The 21,171-nt window shown below is 41.4% G+C and overlaps 1 protein-coding gene across 1 annotated transcript in view; it reads right to left on the bottom strand.

The window, feature by feature from the left end:
- The window catches only part of ahrrb (aryl-hydrocarbon receptor repressor b), a 33,506-nt gene extending 12,632 nt beyond the window's left edge, over window positions 1–20,874 (bottom strand). The window contains exons 1-2 of the mRNA XM_041841212.1: window positions 20,813–20,874; window positions 19,855–20,036 (exon numbers count right to left, since the gene is read on the bottom strand). Coding sequence (XP_041697146.1) covers window positions 19,855–20,036; window positions 20,813–20,874 — 244 coding nt within the window. The remainder of the gene's footprint in view (window positions 1–19,854; window positions 20,037–20,812) is intronic.
- Between the last annotated feature and the right edge of the window lie 297 nt (window positions 20,875–21,171).

Below are 21,171 nucleotides of genomic sequence, written 5' to 3'. Positions count from 1 at the left end.
AACAACAACAGCTGTCAAATAATAACAACAGCTGTCTCCCTAAACATTAGGCCCACAATGCAATTGAAACAACATACCTAGTAGATGGGATAAATAATGCATGCATGCAGTTAAATGTATATGCATAGTACTACATACAAACATACATTGTCAAGGTAATAACTAAGACTGTGTGAAAACCATGGCATTATTTCCTTATAGAATTGTACAAACATCATCTCCTTAGGTTGGTATACCTTTTAGCATCAACAGTCTATACTGCATGCCATGACAACTGCATTGGTGTTAGCATGGATAACATGGAAATGCACTCTATCAATTGTATTATTTCCACTTTTAGGAGTGAGCTAATGGAGACACCCACAAACACACATGCATGCACGCAAACACATGCACGAACATGAGCAAACACACACACGCTTGGTGGCAGGCACACATGCAAGCACACACACACAAACACCTCCGGGGATGGTATGAAAAAAACAAATAGTAGTATTAGCAATCACGCTTTTGAAAATCGTGCCAACAACTCCTCTTCCAGCCATTCCCTATCGGTCGGAAACAGTCAGCATATGCTTTGCTGGGAATTAGTACTGACAACTTGGTATGTTTCATAGAAAGCACATTCAATATCACTCGCACTCACAATGTATAATGATGCTCACTTACAACAAAGAGGTCACAACTTACGTGAGGGCAATGATGAGCACGCACATCTTTGCCCTTCCTAAGATAATGATACCACATACAGTACAAAGCATCTGAGCCTCACCTGGAAGAACCAGTGAAAACAAGAGAAAATTGTTTGCACAGTATGTCCAGTTAGATTACCACTGGTTTGACATTTCCACATTCAGACAAACTGGTGGAACTGACCATAGGAACTCAATGGGAGAAGTGCCATTGTTACAGTCAATGATCATTATGCCTCAATCACAGCTGATCCAATGAAATGTAAATAAAAGCTTCCTTTAATACACTTGCCCTCAAATACACACATTGAGTCAATCATATTTGCTTCGGTTTTCTTCACAGTCAAGGCAAGGGCAAGGCATATACAGTTGAAGTCTGAAGTTTACATACACCTTAGCCAAATACATTTAAACTCAGTTTTTCACTATTCCTGACATTTAATCCTAGTAAAAATTCCCTGTCTTAGGTCAGTTAGGATTACCACTTTATTTTAAGAAATTGAAATGTCAGAATAATAGTAGAGAGAATGATTTATTTCAGCTTTTATTTATTTCATCACATTCCTAGTGGGTCAGAAGTTTACATACACTCAATTAGTATTTGGTAGCATTGCCTTAATCTTATAAAACTTGGGTCAAACGTTTCGGGTAGCCTTCCACAAGCTTCCCACAATAAATTGGGTGAATTTTGGCCCATTCCTCCTGACAGAGCTGGTGTAACTGAGTCAGGTCTGTAGGCCTCCTTGCTCGCACACGCTTTTTCAGTTCTGCCCTCAAATGTTCTATAGGATTGAGGTCAGGGCTTTGTGATGGCCACTCCAATACCTTGACTTTGTTGTCCTTAAGCCATTTTGCCACAACTTTGGAAGTATGCTTGGGGTCATTGTCCATTTGCGACCAAGCGTTAACTTCCTGACTGATGTCTTGAGATGTTGCTTCAATATATCCACATCATTTTCCTTCCTCATGATGCCATCTATTTTGTGAAGTGCATCAGTCCCTCCTGCAGCAAAGCACTCCCACAGCATGATGCTGCCACCCCCGTGCTTCACGGTTGGGATGGTGTTCTTCGGCTTGCAAGCATTCCCCTTTTTCCTCCAAACATAACGATGGTCATTATGGCCAAACAGTTCTATTTTCTATTTTTGTTTCATCAGACCAGAGGACATTTCTCCAAAAAGTATGATCTTTGTCCCCATGTGCAGTCGCAAACCATAGTCTGGCTTTTTTATGGCGGTTTTGGAGCAGTGGCTTCTTCCTTGCTGAGCGGCCTTTAAGGTTATGTCGATATAGGACTCATTTTACTGTGGATATAGATACTTTTGTACCTGTTTCCTCCAGCATCTTCACAAAGTCCTTTGCTGTTGTTCTGGGATTGATTTGCACTTTACGCACCAAAGTACGTTAATCTCTAAGAGACAGAACGCGTCTCCTTCTTGAGTGGTATGACGGCTGCGTGGTCCCATGGTGTTTATACTTGCGTACTATTGTTTGTACAGATGAACGTGGTACCTTCAGGCGTTTGGGAATTGCTCCCAAGGATGAACCAGACTTGTGGAGGTCTACAATAATTTTTCTGAGGTCTTGGCTGATTTCTTTTGATTTTCCCATGATGTCAAGCAAAGAGGCACTGAAATTGAAGGTAGGCCTTGAAATACATCCACAGGTACACCTCCAATTGACTCAATCGATGTCAATTAGAAGCTTCTAAAGCCATGACATCATTTTCTGGAATTTTCCAAGCTGTTTAAAGGCACAGTCAACTTAGTGTATGTAAACTTCTGACCCACTGGAATTGTGATACAGTGATAAGTGAAATAATCTGTCTGTAAACAATTGTTGGAAAAATTACTTGTCATGCACAAAGTAGATGTTCTAACCGACTTGCCAAAACTATAGTTTGTTAAAAATAAATGTGTGGAGTGGTTGAAAAATGAGTTTTAATGACTCCAACCTAAGTGTATGTAAACTTCCGACTGTCCCATTCAGATGACGTTTCATGCTGTAATCACGTTTACTGTATTCTTCCCTCAGAGGCTTGTGATGAGTATCTACTGTATCTGTTCTGGATGTTGTTTTATTCAGTAGGTTGTATGAGATGAACACTAAGCACTGCTTGTGACTGTATACAGTAAGTATGATCAAATGGATCATATAGAGGGAGCGATCTTTGTCAAAGGTATACACACGCATGTTACATGAGATGGAGAGGAGCCATACTAGTTAATTAGGTATGCCCAAAATTGACCTATTACCATCAACTGAAGAGTACATGATGTGCTCACTAGTTCTTAATACACTGATGTTTTTACAATGGAATCCACTAAAGTGGCTCTGGTTCATAACCACATCAGAACACCAATCACTCTTCATCAGGAGAATGAAGCTTTTGAAAGTACACCCAAATTGACTGTGACATTGAATGTCCTGGATGCTATTCTCTCTACTCCACGTAGTCTATTCTCTCTATAGCTCGTCTCATGGCGAGATTCAAGCAGATAGAGTTGACTTCATCGGTCTGCCTGTGACACGGTATTTCTAATGAATGTTCCCTCCACAGTCCATGGAAATCCGACTCATCGCAGTGATTCCTCATGGGATCGGTTGCAGTGCGAATCGGCACGCTAATCCAGGCCATGATCTCATTATCACGTGCTCTACTTGGAGGTTTGGCCCTCCATCATCAATACAAACTGCAGCTTTCATCACGCAAGCCTGAAGGGGGGATCTGGGAGTGGTGCATGGGGGTTGGGGTTGGGGGGGGTTGCTGCTGGATGGATCCCAGCATCCACCACCACAACACATCACATCTGAGGCCACAGAACATCCCACCCACCCAGCAATCAGGCAGAGGCAAAGGCATACACCTGCTAGTGGGGGAGGGAGAGCGAGAGGGAAGGAGGGATGTGTAGCTGTGGAGGGGAAGGAACGAACGACTGGAGATAGAGCCAAGCAGTGGCGAGTGGCAAGCCAACAGTTGCCTACCACCACTCACATCATCAGCCATTCCTTCTGTTCTGTCCATCACTCCCAGGCTGTGGGGAGTGGTCACTAGCAGGCAACCACTACTTAGGACTTCAGAATAGCGTGACATATAAGTCAAATGACTGTAGCTAGCAACAGCATCCATGTTAATGTTGATGTGATGCTGCCTAGGAGGAAACAGCAGGAAAACGAATGAGGCACTTGTGTTAGGAATCTCCAATATTAACACAGTCTTAAGAGGTACAGTATCTATGGCTGGATGTTCTGCTCTTAGTTGTCCCTCTGGTGACCATTGACTTGGGGTGGTCACTGCTGCTACACCAGACTCTCACCAGAAACAAAAGAGGACAAAGTCAATTGTCCACAGACCATAAAAATGAAGGAAATGTTATTAGTGGATAAGACTTAATTCAGCTGAATGTTAACATGGTGAGACTGTTGAGGTCAAACTAGAAAATGTGAGAATACAAACAACCCATTTAAAGATGTTAAAAGCAAGCTTGGATCCCACAGTTTCTGTGCCAGGACTTGGTGACACGTTGACTGTGTCTGAAAAACAATACCATCCTTTATATATGAACATTGAAGCGGTTTTAAGATTATCTGACTGCTCTGTGTGGTTTGCTGAGTATTGTCTACCATCAGACAAGGGACCCCTCCCCACTAGCTTCAACTGTGTCATTGTTGACCAGAGCGAACACCCCAGAATACTTCAAAGCTACCTGGTGATATAAGAATAGGGGATTTGGAAACTCAAGTGTTTTGTTCTATGGGAATAAGTCAAAGAGGAAAGAAAGAGAGTGGAGGAAAAAAAAGAGATAGCAAGCCACATCATTGCATGACACTTGCCTCTGCTGTACCAGTGTGAGAGAAACAGAAGAATGTGTGGGTGTGATTTCACCTGTTTTGTGTCAGCTGAGTAACTGCTGAAAATAACAGAGCAGGGAATTAGGAGGCGAAAGGAGGGGAAGTGAGTGTGAAGCTGTGGGATTCCCAAAGCGTGCCGTGTAAATCCTTCACCTGCACGGCATCCCAGGCGTTGCGTGCCGGGGGTGCAGGCGGCTCTTGCTCTCCTCCCGCCTGGCTCTGAGCGTGCTCTCTTTCAGTAACATCCCAACACTTCTCTGTGGTGTGCAGCATCACTCCACAACAGGCACTGACAGGGTCAATGAGGCCTGAACACTTCAGGTTAAAAGCCTGCGGTGTGACAGACCCAATAGTGTTCAGACGTTTTAATCTGTCACCCTCACTTACACATCTCCGACACTCAACGCCTGTGCTGTGTTTCCGAGCCCAAATGGGAAGAATTTCACAGCAGACAATGGCTCATATACACATACATATACATACTGTAATTTACACGCAATCCATTGACTGGATCCAGTGCAGTTTTCAGTGCTTCACTGGAAAAACACAGTGGAGAGAATCTTTAACTCTGTGGTCTATAAAGAAAGCAGATGTCTGCTTCTCCATGCATTGGCACGGAACAAATGAAAACAAAAGCTCCATAAACCAAGCTTCATTACTATAGGGGAATTCTGCACATCCAAATACCTCATCTTTTTAAATAAAGACTAAAATACAGTTGTTGTAATAGTGAGGACAGTTTAGCAACTGTCGAATACAATACCTACAGGTTATTGTAAAGATACTCAGAGGGCCACTAAGTAATGTTGTTGAACTGAAGAGTAGCATAGTTAATTGTTTATTTCAACATCTCAATATGTGGTTGAAAATAGTATTTTTTCCCACCGAAAAAGGTTGGTTCTGAATACACATTTCTTTCTCGTATACTGTTTCTGGGCTGATGCAATACCTGTCCGACTCTGACATGATAGATATACCTACAGCATGAAAGCTACAAAACTTGGTCTCTATTTTTTGTTGTAGTAAAGAATTTATTGAAAAGGACCAACCCTCTTTCTCCCTGGGATTCACTGCTGGGCTGTTGTTGGTGGGAGAATACATGCTCATCAAACCCAGACATTCCCCTGACAGACGGTCACATTTACAACCAGATGTGTGTTTATGCATGGGAAATAGTGTTGGTGGGAATAGAATGACAACACTGCCAAATGCTCTGGTTCATGTTCTTTTTATAAAACAACATTTTTTTATATTAAAAACATGAGAATTACAAACACCAGTCTCAGATGTCAGGTACCATGGTGATTAGACTAAGACTGACAATCATAATGACTTTTTACCTCCAAATTTTGAAGGTGGAAAAAACTCTCAATGTGGATTCAAGGCAATCATTTTATTCCACTGACAATGAATCAAGGAGAGCATGGACACCTACCCCAATAATAATGCCTTTGTAGGTTTTGGAAGGATTAGTGATCTAATTTGCTTACGTAATCAGATTTTGAGCTATAGCCAACCAGCTATGAGTAGAATTACCCAAATTATATACCCTCAATTCCATTCCACTTTCCGAATCAGTCTTTAGAATTCCAGGCCAGCAGCCTTTTAAATTCCCCTTGCAGTTGTTCCATTAACTATTTAGAAAGCCATTGTTATAGGTTTTATGTTTGAGAGAAAGCAATTTAGCCATAGAGCAGATTGCATAAAAGCCAAGCGACATCATGAGAGTCCTAAAGAAGAGACGAAAATAATCGTATGACCAATCTTGGTTTATGTGATGTTCAAAGATATGGCTACCTGCATGCAAAATAAAACTGAGCACACAAACAAGCAAGCCGGGGTGGAGTAGAATGTGTTTTCAATAAGTATTTGTCCCACCTTGCATTAAAGGTCCAATGCAGCTGTTTTTATTTCAATATGAAATAATTTCTGGGTAAGTACCTTACTGTGATTGTTTCAATTAAAATGGTCAAAAAGAAACAAAAATAGTTTCTCAAGCAATTTTGCTTGGACTGTCTGGAAGTGGTCTGAGCGGGGAGGGGGAAACTGAACTAATTGGTGATGTCACCAGGCAAGCCAAAACTCCATCCCACCCAAACAGGCTATTATTTCAGGCGGTCTTTTTAAACAGCTCTAACGCTAAAAGGGCATTAACATAATTTTCACAATATTATTCCAACCTCTGTTGAGCGTTAAAAAAACAGCAGCGTTGCAGTTCTTGACACACTCAAACCGGTGCGCCTGGCACCTACTACCATATCCCGTTCAAAGGCACTTAAATATTTTGTCTTGCCCATTCACCCTCTGAATGGCACACATACACAATCCATGTCTAAATTGTCTCAAGGCTTAAAAATCCTTCTTTAACCTCTCTCCTTCCCTTCATCTACACTGATTGAAGTGGATTTAACAGGTGGTATCAATTAGGGATCATTACTTTCACCTGGTCAGTCTGTCATGGAAATAGGTGTTCCTAATGTTTTCTACACTTAGTGTATATAAAACACAGGAAAATCACGTTGTTGACTGCACTGGGCCTTTAATCAAATCCAACATAAAGCCACTGACCTTTAAAGAGCGACGGCCTCTGAAAACCAACTAATCTCTTTGAAAACGGCCTATGTAGCATCGATATGAGTCAGAAACCTTTATTCTAGCGTCAAAATTGACAAAAAAAGTGTAAATAGGATCATTTTGGTAATAAAGTCAGTCTTGTCTAAAACAGAGTTTGGAACCTCAGTACGTCACAACGAGTAAATTAAGGTTGGGTTTGGAATACAATAATGTCAACAAATCATTACCCCTTTTGCCAACCTCCACGTGCAAATCGCCCCTCTGCCCACTTCGCATCCCTTCACTGATTAGGGCTCTGTTGTTTCATCGCCCCCAACGCATTCAAAGGTCACGGGCGTTTGAGACTGAAAAGCACTAGCTATACCACAGACTAGCCATTATATTGACCAGATATTCAAGTGACCACTCTAACAATGAAAATAAATGTCTTAAAAAATGGCAGTCGGGAGGAGGCAAGATCAGGTGGGGGCCATTCTAGCCAATGAGAGGGCATATCAGTACACTTGTCACAACTTAAGCATTACGAAACGTAATAAGCAATTACATTTTTTGTTAACCAAATTCGACACTCTCATTGACCTCCATTCAAAAACTCCTCGCTTGGTGAGCGAAACAAAATGCCACCTGCTGGAGAAGACAGATGTGTTACAGCCTGAATTTAAAATTGATTAAACTAAGGTTTTTGGTCACTGGCCTACACACAATACCCCATAATGTAAAAATAGGACATTTTTACAAGTGATTGAGTCAATAAGTATTCAACCCTTTAGTTATGGCAAGCCTAAATAAGTTCAAAAATAAAAATGTGCTTAACAAGTCACATAATTAGTTGGATGGACTCTCTGTGTACAATAATAGTGTTTAACATGATTTTTGAATGACTACCTCATCTCTGTGCCAAACACATACAATTATCTGAAAGGTCCCTCAGTCGAGTAGTGAATTTAAACACCGATTCCACCACAAAGACCAGGGAGGTTTTCCAATGCCTTGCAAAGTAGGGCACCTATTTGTAGATTGGTAAAAAAAAAAAAAGCTGACACTGAATATCCCTTTGAGCATGGTGAAGTTATTAATTACATTTTGGATGGTGCATCAATACACCCATTCACTACAAAGATACAGGCGTCCTTCCTAACGCTGTTGCCCGAGAGGAAGGAAACCGCTCAGAGATTTCACCATGAGGCCAATGGTGACTTTAAAACAGTTACAGAGTTTAACGGCTGTGATAGGAGAAAACTGAGGATGGATCAACAACATTGTAGTTACACCACAATACTAACCTAATTGGCAGAGTGAAAAAAAAGTAAGCCTGTACAGAATACAAATACTCCAAAACATGCATCCTGCTCGCATCAAGGCACTAAAGTAATACTGCAAAAAATGTGGCAAAGCAATTAACTTTTTGTCCTGAATACAAAGTGTTAGGTTTGGGGCAAATCCAATACATTACTGAGTACCACTCTCCATATTTTCAAGCATAGTGGTGGCAGCATCATGTTATGGGTATGCTTGTAATCGTTAAGGACTGGGGAGTTTTTCAGGATAAAAATAAAAGGAAATGAGCTAAGCACAGGCGAAATCCTGGAGGAAAACCTGGTTCAATCTGCTTTCCACCAGACACTGGGAGATGAATTTACATTTCAGCAAGACAATAACCTAAAGCACAAGGCCAAATCTACACTGGAGTTGCTTAACAAGAAGAGAGTGAATGTTCCTGAGTGGCCGAGTTACAGTTTTGACTTAAATCTACTTGAAAATCTATAGCAAGACCTGAAAGTGGTTGTCCAACAATGATCAACAACCAATTTGACAGAGCTTGAAGAATTTTGAAAATAACAATGGGCAAATGTTGCACAATCCAGGTGTGGAAAGCTCTTAGAGACTTACCCAGAAAGACTCACAGCTGTAATCGCTGTCAAAGGTGCTTCTACAGTACAAAGTATTGACTCAGGAGAGTGAAAACTTATGTAAATGAGATTTCTGTATTTCATTTTCAATAAACTTGCTAACATTTCTAAAAACATGTTTTCACTTTTTCATTATGAGTTATTGTGTGTAGATGGGTGAGAATAAAATCTATTTAATTCATTTTGAATTCAGGCTGTAACAAAACAAAATGTGGAATAAGTCAAGGGGTGTGAATACTTTCTGAAAGTACTGTATCTGGTTATGTATATTTTGATAACCAGACTGATCCCCTGATCATGAAGGTATGCTGGTACCTACCAGAAGGAGCAAAGGTGGGTATCATAATATACTGCTAAAAAAAATAAAGGGAACACTAAAATAACACATCCTAGATCTGAATGAATGAAATAATCTTATTAAATACTTTTTTCTTTACATAGTTGAATGTGCTGACAACAAAATCACACAAAAATTATCAATGGAAATCAAATTGATCAATCCATGGAGGTCTGGATTTAGAGTCACCCTCAAAATTAAAGTGGAAAACCACACTACAGGCTGATCCAACTTTGATGTAATGTCCTTAAAACAAGTCAAAATGAGGCTCAGTAGTGTGTGTGGCCTCCACGTGCCTGTATGACCTCCCTACAATGCCTGGGCATGCTCCTGATGAGGTGGCGGATAGTCTCCTGAGGGATCTCCTCCCAGACCTGGACTAAAGCATCCGCCAACTCCTGGACAGTCTGTGGTGCAACGTGGCGTTGGTGGATGGAGCGAGACATGATGTCCCAGATGTGCTCAATTGGATTCAGGTCTGGGGAACGGCCGGGCCAGTCCATAGCATCAATGCCTTCCTCTTGCAGGAACTGCTGACACACTCCAGCCACATGAGGTCTAGCATTGTCTTGCATTAGGAGGAACCCAGGGCCAACCGCACCAGCATATGGTCTCACAAGGGGTCTGAGGATCTCATCTCGGTACCTAATGGCAGTCAGGCTACCTCTGGCGAGCACATGGAGGGCTGTGCGGCCCCCCAAAGAAATGCCACCCCACACCATGACTGACCCACCGCCAAACCGGTCATGCTGGAGGATGTTGCAGGCAGCAGAACGTTCTCCACGGCGTCTCCAGACTCTGTCACGTCTGTCACGTGCTCAGTGTGAACCTGCTTTCATCTGTGAAGAGCACAGGGCGCCAGTGGCGAATTTGCCAATCTTGGTGTTCTCTGGCAAATGCCAAACGTCCTGCACGGTGTTGGGCTGTAAGGACAACCCCCACCTGTGGACGTCGGGCCCTCAAACCACCCTCATGGAGTCTGTTTCTGACCGTTTGAGCAGACACATGCACATTTGTGGCCTGCTGGAGGTCATTTTGCAGGGCTCTGGCAGTGCTCCTCCTGCTCCTCCTTGCACAAAGGCGGAGGTAGCAGTCCTGCTGCTGGGTTGTTGCCCTCCTACGGCCTCCTCCACGTCTCCTGATGTACTGGCCTGTCTCCTGGTAGCGCCTCCATGCTCTGGACACTACGCTGACAGACACAGCAAACCTTCTTGCCACAGCTTGCATTGATGTGCTATCCTGGATGAGCTGCACTACCTGAGCCACTTGTGTGGGTTGTAGACTCCGTCTCATGCTACCACTAGAGTGAAAGCACCGCCAGCATTCAAAAGTGACCAAAACATCAGCCAGGAAGCATAGGAACTGAGAAGTGGTCTGTGGTCACCACCTGCAAAACAGTCCTTTATTGGGGGTGTCTTGCTAATTGCCTATAATTTCCACCTGTTGTCTATTCCATTTGCACAACAGCATGTGAAATGTATTGTCAATCAGTGTTGCTTCCTAAGTGGACAGTTTGATTTCACAGAAGTGTGATTGACTTGGAGTTACATTGTGTTGTTTAAGTGTTCCCTTAATTTTTTTGAGCAGTGTATGTCCAGCAACATGATTGCAATGGTTTAGCGACCTCCAAAAATAATTTTGTTCACTGTTCACTTACTATTTTCACAGCTTATCAGGCAAGACCTCAGAATAAAAGTGTACCCTTGTGACACCTGCTCTGTTGTTGCCAGTCTCCCTTGACTCCTATGAAAAGGACATGCCATCATGAGGCCTCTGATAGTGACCCGAGCTACTGCCCTGATGACACAGACGGCTTCATGAACAATGACAAGTAATGTGTGTTATGTGAAACGTAAACAGTTGTATTAAAATATACCCGGCTTGATAAACTAGTAGGCTAATTCCCCAGCCAAGCAGATACAGCTAGTAGAGTAATTTTGGTTGTGAAGTGCATTAGCAAAAAGCTTTGTCCTTTCTTTAGAACAAAATGGAATTTACCACTTGGTTGTCTATAATTTCACCCTTTCACAGGCCCTCCCAGTCAACACCACCTCATAAGATTGCCTGCTGCAGTTGTTCGAGAGATGTCCAGTTTGCAGCCGAACATGCAGCATAGAGAAGACCATCAAGGGGGCCCTCACCAGCATCATGCAGACATGCCCTCGATGTGAGCACTCCTATCGATAGAACAGTCAGCCACATGTTGACAAGTATCCGGCCAGCAACTTTCCCCTGTCAGCGGCAACAGCTTTCACAGGCTCATCATTTGTACAAATACAGAAGGTAACCCACTTCATTACTTTGATATATTTGATAACCTAATTGTGAAACATAATTTATGTAAACTGACACTATTTGTTGCTTATTTTATACTTCTTAGATGCATATTATGTCCAGTGCATAACCTAGCCTGGTGGAACTAGCCTGATCGTTGTGTTCACCATTCTATTTCACTTCATATTTTATGATATCTGAAGGGAAATAGAAAGGTGAACGCAGCGATCAGGTTGGTTGCACCAGGCTAATCATAACCACCATTGATCATGTAATCAGTGCTCTGCGTGTGTGTGAGACCGACCAGTATCTTTGAGGTGCACTCAACACATCCACTCAACACATCCACAATGAGTAGATTTTGGGGAAGTATGCATAAGTAAATCATGCTACCAGTTGATTTGTATAACCAGATATTTTAAAGGGGAACTGGACCCACTGATTTGGCCTTGTGTTTTGGCTTGCTCCTCACGAAATGTTGGCAGCCATGAAAGAAGCCAAACGTGAGTTGGCTTGGGGGTGTGGTTTGATGTTGGTGTTTCTTCAGGGAAAACCCATTGAGACCAGGGTCTCATTCACACTGGTGCCCTGATTACAGCAACACAACAAACACAATATGAAGCAAAACAGCAATCAAATGACAGCAAATTACCTTTGAATAGGTCAATAGCCTACAGAGTTATATGAACAAAATGCAATTGCTGAATTTATGTAGATATTCTAAACTAATTGTTTTGATAACTTTCAAATGTAGTAACAGGTCCATGTAGAATAAATAACCCTTTACATAATACCATAGAAGCAGTGTTCTGCTAATAGAACAATGTCTGGTGGTAATGGGGCTACCTTTGCAAACATGTCAGAGTGGTGTCCTGTATACAACAGGAGTTCCCTGATCCTGGTGCAGAATACACAGGGTTTCTCCCTCCCCATATTGACCAATACCATTCAATTGACCTTGTCACACTGTCTTGTCAGACCCAGTTTTAAGTATAAAAAAGCAAGATTTATCTCAAAAGATTGTCATACAAACCAGCAAATGTAGGCTAATAACAGTAACCCACAAGCATCTCTCTCTTAAACACATCTGCCAGTAGAGTAATGAGGTAGAGAAGTGAATGAGACAAGAGGAATATGACCCCAGCTGCCAAGCATAAGCAGTGCCATGACTAATGTATTCAGCCCAGAGTCTTTAATGCATAGGGCTAATTGGCTTGGAGCATGTATACGGCAGCACTACACAAAGCACAATGGTCTGGGTGGCTATGGAGGGGGAATTTGTATACGAAATAATGACATCAAGGACAAGGCAACAGAGATGGTCCTCAAGCACTGAACACCAAATAAATCTATCAACCTTCTAAACTCTGACTTAACTACGCTATAAATTACATAGAAAGCTTTTAGGTAAGGTAGAGTATAATAACTCACAAGGAAGTCAATGGAGCTTCCTGCTCCATACCACCTCTAGACTGGGTATGTGAATCAATCTTAACATCTGTAAAAACATATGTCCTGGTCCCTGTGTAGTGCTGTAAAGGCAATAAGGGTCACTCATTTCTGCAGGGCTGGTCTCCTACACGCAGCACTGATCTACAGATCGTTTTCATAACCATTTCTGCAGGGATGGTCTCCTACACGCAGCACTGATCTACAGATCGTTTTCATAACCATTTCTGAGGTCAGGACCCAGTCTGCAGCAGTCACGCAACTGCTCGCCTGGTGAGCTTAACTACACCACTACCACACGAAGAGCCTCTTAAAGAGACAGTGTGCCGATTTCTTAAGAGGCTAAAACTAATGACAGTACCTACCTGTATCAGGAGGGCTCTACTGTTATTATGACTGTGTGGTTTTCCTCCTCAATTGCTCTAAGAGTAAACATTCTCACCTCTTGTCCTTGTATTTTTGAGTGATACCTTTGAATTAATCACTGGGGCTAAGAGGAGGGTTTGTGAGGTGAACTGGATGAGAGGCAGGGAGGAGGTTTTCATTTCTAGGACTGATTTGCAGGTTAGTGTCTTTCGTCATGAGTCTTACCCTGGAGGCAGCTCTGCAGAGTAGCCACTAGCTGGCACAGCCACAAAGTCGTGTTTTTAAACCTAACCATAACCTTAAATTAAGACCAAAAAGCTCATTTTTGTTTTCATTCCTTTTTACAATATAGCCAATTTTGACTTTGCAGCTAGCCCATATTCTGCCTACAGGACTCATCTCAATAAACGTCAACCTGCGACTGATTTCACCCTTGCTGAATGACATTACTGTGAGTAGCTACTACAGTAATGCGAGTCTTCAGCACACAGAGTCACAAATGACAGAGGGTCAGTGTAAGGTGCAGAGGAGAGGATAAATCACTGGGAATTTCAAGAAGAGTAGCCTATATACACATCATTAAAGTTACTTGAGGAGCCAAATCTGAAATCTAAATAACACTACTTACTTTCACAGCCATGTTGAAACTACATCATATGAAATTATATCATTGTTATTTATACATTACCACAAGTACCATAATATACCTACCTAACATAAAAGCTTAATTAACAAATTAATTCAACTCAATTGTTACTGCCTAAACCTCGTTTAGAGCACTAATCCCCAGTCCAAGACCTTATCTTTCAGTTTTCAGGTGTTTGTTCACGACTAGACATATGGTGCTGTTCCGCAGTCCGCAGATGGACAACGTATCCCTAGTATTGGTAGCTCTTCCAACACCAATTAGATTACAGGTCAAAGTGACGCCCATGCTGATGGAGGTAATTGTGCGTCTGTCTCACCGAGGGCGCCAGAGTTGGTGAGAAGTTTAGCCACCATCTTAGTTCTAACCCCTAGATTAAAAGAGAGCAGAGGAGTGTGGGGGGGGTGGACGCGAAACAGAGCGTGGGGGAATCATAAATAAACGGCCTGTGTTTTTTCATGGACCTGCGTGACAAGGACTGTGTGTGCTAGCTATGTTGTGCCATGAGCTCATGTCTAGTGCATTGATGATCAACGACTGTGGTGCTATAGACAAAGCTTGGAGTTCACATGAAAATAGTTTGGTGACAATAGCCTTTGTGGGGGGATCAGAGATTACGTTCTTGAGTCGATAGAGTTTTATATGAAGTGACAAGTGGTATAGTGACTAGTCAGAAGAGCAGTTGGATTTGTTGTTGTAGAAAAGCATGTCCGTTATAGCACTGGAAGTCCTGAAGATAATAATACATGCTCCTACTGTATGCTATTACAGATGATCATCATCTGTCATATTCACTTTCGAACATTTGTCTATTTGTCTGTTTCCATTAACATACATTGGTTGTCTTGCGGCTGTCATTGTTATCATGCCAAAATGCATCACAATATCAGTGGTGAAAATGCTTGTTACGAGGGTGTGATTAGAGATTAAGTTGATGGAATGTTCTTTATGAACTGCCAAATCAGTTAGCACTGCATTCTTCCTGCAATAAGACCAAGATTAGTGCCCCTCTCTTATGACATATTGGGGTCACTACCTCATGCTATTGCGTGCAGACAAATCGTTTTCCAGTATACATATATTTTCGCTCCGTGAATGTCGCCTTTGAGCTGATTGAACACTTTAACCGATCATCGGATGACTGAATATCAGTGAAAAGCAGTAAGCATACAAAAAAGGCATTCATTGGATCAAACACTGTATGATATCATATGACATCTGTAAAGAATGATATTAATAGTTTTTGATGATGATAATGATGATGTGGTACAAACAGAACAAGCTAAATTAACTGTACCTTCTTTCTAAACACACTTCATCAATCTAGGCACTGTTTTTGAAAAAAAAAAACGAATGAAGTGAACAATAGCATTCTGGATGAAGTTAATAACAAATGGGATTTGAGAAAATCTATATGCTTCTAAATTATCCTGGCCCATATTAGAATCAGGAGTTAATTGCTTGGATCCATTGGAAGGAATGTTTCTGATCCTTATTGAAGAACAGTCTATTCAAACATGACGACAACAAACAGGGGGGAACTGGAATTTCCCCGTTCTGCACGCAAGCTGAAGGGAATCTGCCAGAGAAGATTTTGCAAACAGCAGTGTAACACTACGCCCTCCGAGTCCAATTTCAAAATTATACTCAAAGCACCCAGTAAACATGGAGAAGGGAGAACTCAAGACCTCTTCTGTTTACTGGTTCCATTTTAGCCCCTTGATGATAAACACTACATGCAACTGGAATGGGAAATATGGAACTGTAACCAGACTGCAGTGTGCAACATCACAATTCAAAGCATTTACAATACTTACACCAAAAGGTTTTACATTAAAGTAATGCTTTCTCATTGGTACTTTAGGTGGGCCCTTTGCCTCCCTTTGTACCAACTGTATAACATTTCAGAACACTTCTCACGCATCACTCTCAATGTCATTATACCAAACCTATAACCTTTTCTGCATTTCTTTATGAAGACTATCACTCTGTACATACAGTGCGTTTCAGAAGAGCATTTAAAGGTTATGGACGATTATCCAGTCTACCTCTCTTGCTTTTACGTGGTCAAATCCACTCACCTGGCAGCGCCTCAAATGCATTAGCTCGGATTAGCTTCATTTTAATTACGTAATTTGGCCACATCTGGGATATAATTCCCTAAAAGTCTGCTATGATTCAACATTTTATGTACAGTACATAATTATTATTTGATTTGATTATAACCAATTCAAATTGTGTTTACAATACGTGATAGATCACAAACAAAATCTGAAAACAATCACATTTGAAATCCATCATTCACATACGACATCCTCCTCATGTCATGTGAAGCAGAGCACATGTTGAATCTAGTTCAGCACTACTTCAGAAACTTCAGCTCTTATCTAGTGACCATCTGGCTCTCAATGTGTTACACCCAGCTTGACGATTCATATCACACTTCTGCTTTGATCCATGTATGATACATCTGAAAACAATTAATTAATCGTTCACATTCACACACAGCATCCTCCTTGTGTCATGTGAAGTCATCAGATTCTGACCAAGCAAAGCTGATTTATAAAACCCAACATTGTGGCATAGTGCACTTCATACATACCTTCCTTCCTTGTGCATTACAATGAGCCCTGAGGGCGGCCCCGGGCCTTGCCAGGGAGCAGTCACGCGATGCACTCGGGAGTAAGTAGAGCATTCATTATCTCGCTGATCTGACTATTCCTTCCCTGAGACTTTCAATAGTGCACAATTACTCCCTCATGTGCTGGAGCACATCACAGCTTCCTAATATCTACCATTTTATTTTCCCCCGTTACTCTGTATTCCACAGAAATACACTGTCATGTTGGCTCATACAAATCAAACAGGCGAGTTAGCTGGCGCTGACAAGACGCTCAGCATACATTAAGCTCCAGGTAACACTCTAGGAACAGGCAGCATGACACCTTCCTGGAGCTGTATCCTGTATGGAAAATGACATGATTTCTATGGACTTTTGGGGATTTTTATGACTACACAACAAACTTACGGATAAATAAATCTCATCCTTTTCTTGTCTGGTCATTTCAAAGAGAAGCCTTTTCATGATGAATGTGTAACAGGCAATATCCGAACTGCTTAAATCAAACAGTAGTCAGGACCATGGAATTAATTACCATTGACACTGTGATCCTACCTACGAGGACACGTACCTGAAACCACAGTGAGCCGTGTAGTTTGTACTAGTTCTATAATTTTACGTTGAAGTTTTAGTCATTTATCAGGCGCTCTTATCCGGAGCGACTTACAGGAGCATTTAGGGTTAGGTGCCTTGCGCAAGGGCACATCCCCAGCTCGGGGATTCAAACCAGTGACCTTTCAGTTACTGGCCCAACGCTCAACCGCTAGGCTACCTGCCACCCCATCACTTTACCTGCCCTTTTTTAATTGAGCTCACTGCAATGAAGTGAAGTGCATCCACCAATCTTATTAACCTCTCTGTGAGCTTATTGCGATCAGCGGTGAAGACCATACAAGAGAATGTGATATCTGAATGGGCCTGATGACCGGAACCTGGCAAGGGGAACCACAGCTGCTGACTAAGAGGAAGAACAGCACGTGGCACAACTTGTACTGCACACCCATTCATAAGGCCATAGGGGGTTACAGCGTTATTATGCTCCTGTGTGGCTCAGTCGGTAGAGCATGGCGCTTACAACGATTCCCGCTGGGACCCCCCATACATAAAAATGTATGCACACATGACTAAGTCGCTTTGGATAAAAGCGTCTGCTAAATGGCATATATTATATGATATATCCTTATACAGTATCCTTAAAAAGAACAGCATCTATCCTCCTTACTCACACACTGTGTTAGCTGGATGAGATACAACGTCATCAAGATTATTCACAAAAGTACTTAGCAGATAGCACACAAAATGAGAGATGACAGAAAAACAAGAAAAACCACAGTTCTGGCACACATCCTGTGTTAGTGTGGTAATATGTCTGCATTGTCTCAGGCTGTAGCTGTAAATAACATCTGCTCTAAACTTGAAGGTTTGTAGGGTGCTGAAAACCCATAAAAAACCAACCACCTGTTGAAACTGGAATATATTATTGTGTTTGAGGGTCAAATCTTAACCAATATTTTTAGTGCTTCATTTAGTCTTTCCCAGGGGTAATAAAATCAGACTGGGTGATCAACCTGGGAAGTTGAGATCTGGGTGATCAGATTTGAGCGTAATTGTGCCCGACACCAGTCCAACAGTAGTGTTGGGACAACAAAGGATTTCTCTCTGCTGCATGCTGTGTTCTCAGCTTGCCCTTGTTGGACCAACAGATTTGGTGGTTTGGGGTCTGCCACTCACGGCTTTCGTTGTGCAGGGCCAATCTATGCAATTACTGACATAAGACTATTCATGCAAAGATACCCACCTGCTCCAGCATGGCGAGGCCACAGAAAGAGACAAGCTCATTACATCCCTAATGAAGGAAAATGCGTTAATATTTTATTCTGTTGTGCTGTAACTGTAGATGGGAGATTTCAATTGGACAATACAATTCCTTTAAGTTTGTAGCTATTGATATTAGTGAAAATAGAAGAGCTGCTAATTTCCTTCATTAGATAGCATATCTATCCTTTTCGTTATTCATAACAGGTAAGCTACCTCCAGTATGAGCTTTGCCTTTGATGCAATTCAAAGCTATAAAGATTTACAGTATATTGCAAAGACATAAATAGCTGATGGCTGACACCTCATTTGACGTGGACAATTGAGTCAAAACCTAATCTGAATCAGATAATCAAATGACGTTAACACATGCAGCAACACCACCTTGACCTAACATATTTCATTACAGAAGGGACTAGAAATGACACAGAAAAAAAATAAGAAGATACATTTAACCAACGTATAAATAAGTACATTTCAATAGTTCATATAGGCTACCAGGAATGTATATCCATCACATATTGGCTGAATGATCAATGCTACCACAGTGACATCATGAAGGCGCAGGGTCATGCATGCATGGGTAAAATATCAAGGCTGTTTGGTCATGTTTTCCATTTTCATTTTCTCAACGTGATAAACCTTGTCAGATACGTAGAACAGTAGGAGAGTAGTAGGACTGTGCATGGTGAGAATATCAATAGGCTCATGATGTCTTGTATGCCTGTTGTAGCGGGCCATGAGATAAACAGCAGAGCATATGTTGAATCTAGCTCAGCACTACTTCAGAAACTTCAGCTCTTATCTAGTGACCATCTACCTGTCAATGTGTTACACCCAGCTTGACGATTCATATCACACTTATTTGATCCATGTATGATAAATAACATTCTTTCAGCTGTCTAAATGTTGTCTAAATGTTCTCATTAATAGTGTAAACAGAATTATAGCTTCATGGCAGGGAAGCAGCACTAGGGTAAAATAAGTGTGGCAGCACAGTATATGTGATGCAATTCAAGTATACAAACCAATATTTGTATTATAAAAACAAATACAACTTTGTAAGGGTGTGATAATGAATTGCGCAGTACTGTATGCATATGGTATAGAACGTATACTAGTGCACCATATAGTGTGCCATCTAATATAGAACAGATCCTGCAGTAAAAATGAATAATTTTCATACTACAGTATAGGGTGTAATCTTAGCATTCAGGGACAAATCTCGCGTGCGCGCTGTCGCGATAGGGTGTAACTGCTGTCACGAGAGACTGTATAGGGTGTAACTGCACCACATGGGGACGCTGTGATGTCCATACCTTGAAAGAAGCTTTTGACCCGGAGGTAGCTGACGCTGAGGCGCAGCACGGAGAGCTTGTCCAGTTTGGAGATGATGTCTGGGGTGAAGGGTAGGAGACTGGCCAGCCGGTCCAGCTCTGCATTCAGACGGTCACGGTGCCTCTTAGACGGGTTGGTCTTCTGGCTGGCCGCTGGCTGTTTTCTGTCAGATGTAGGGTCAAATAATTTAGCGATGTTAATTGATGTTATGAAAAAGTAACAATCTAGGCTGTATTAAATCAATCTGAGGCCAAAATACAGTGCTATTGTCCCAATGATGACTGGTTTCTTCAATAAACAAGCATGCATTACTGACATTTCAATCCCATTTTGTCTCCTCAGGTATATTAATCAATAGTTATTGGAACCGGTGTCATGTCTAAGAGGATATTTTGAGAAAGGTCAGGGGTGGTCTGTGGGGTCTGAGAAGCAGTAAATTACTTGAGTAAAACGTTTTTTTAAAACTATAATGCCTAAATAATGAAGAGGGAAAGCCTCTGTAGCAGGTCCCTCAACAGAATAACACAGAAGATAAAACATTTCACAGTTGAACATTAACTATATCAAATGACACTGATCCTAATTTACAAATTTGTGGAATATCCATCAATGCCAGACTTTCAACAAGGTTATTGTCATTATATTTTAGTTTGGCACATGTAACCAACAGGTATTTCTTTCATGTGAGATTAACTCCTAAAATCAAATAGCTTGATTATAATAACTCATTATTGAATGTAACAGTCACTTTTGTACCACTTTTGCACATGTCAATTAGGATAATTCATTCATGATCAGTAGTGTGCAACAGATGAGAAATAGATGGTTGCAATATTCCAATGATAGAGTTTGATAAGATAGGTCAATTATTTAATTGATCAAATAAACCGAACATTCAATACAATACATAAGTGACAATATCTGGTAGTGGTACTCAACTGTTTTTGGATGGGCTTCCTTCTCTTCCTCCCGGCATATAAGCAGTCCCCAGGTGGAATCATCATCTGAGTCAATTAACATTCATGTGTACCGGTACAAGGCAAAACTTACACAAAGTGCATATTATGGTAAAACGGTCAAGAATGAGAATATAATTCTACAAGTCCCCTTCATGCTACAATATTAATTTAATTTTGTTTCATATTTATTCATTTATCTATCACAATAAACAATGGTAAGAGCTGCTACAATGAAAAAGTAACTTAGCATCCCCGTTATTTCACTATACGCGCTTCAACCTGCGTGCCTTTGTTTACATTCAGGGGCCAAAGGCATAATAGCGTCGAAAAGTATAATGC

This window comes from Coregonus clupeaformis, chromosome 21 (assembly GCF_020615455.1).
Source record: "Coregonus clupeaformis isolate EN_2021a chromosome 21, ASM2061545v1, whole genome shotgun sequence".
NCBI lineage: Eukaryota > Metazoa > Chordata > Actinopteri > Salmoniformes > Salmonidae > Coregonus > Coregonus clupeaformis.
The sequence above is the reverse complement of the archived record's forward strand: the minus strand, read 5'-3'. Positions and strand labels throughout refer to the sequence as shown.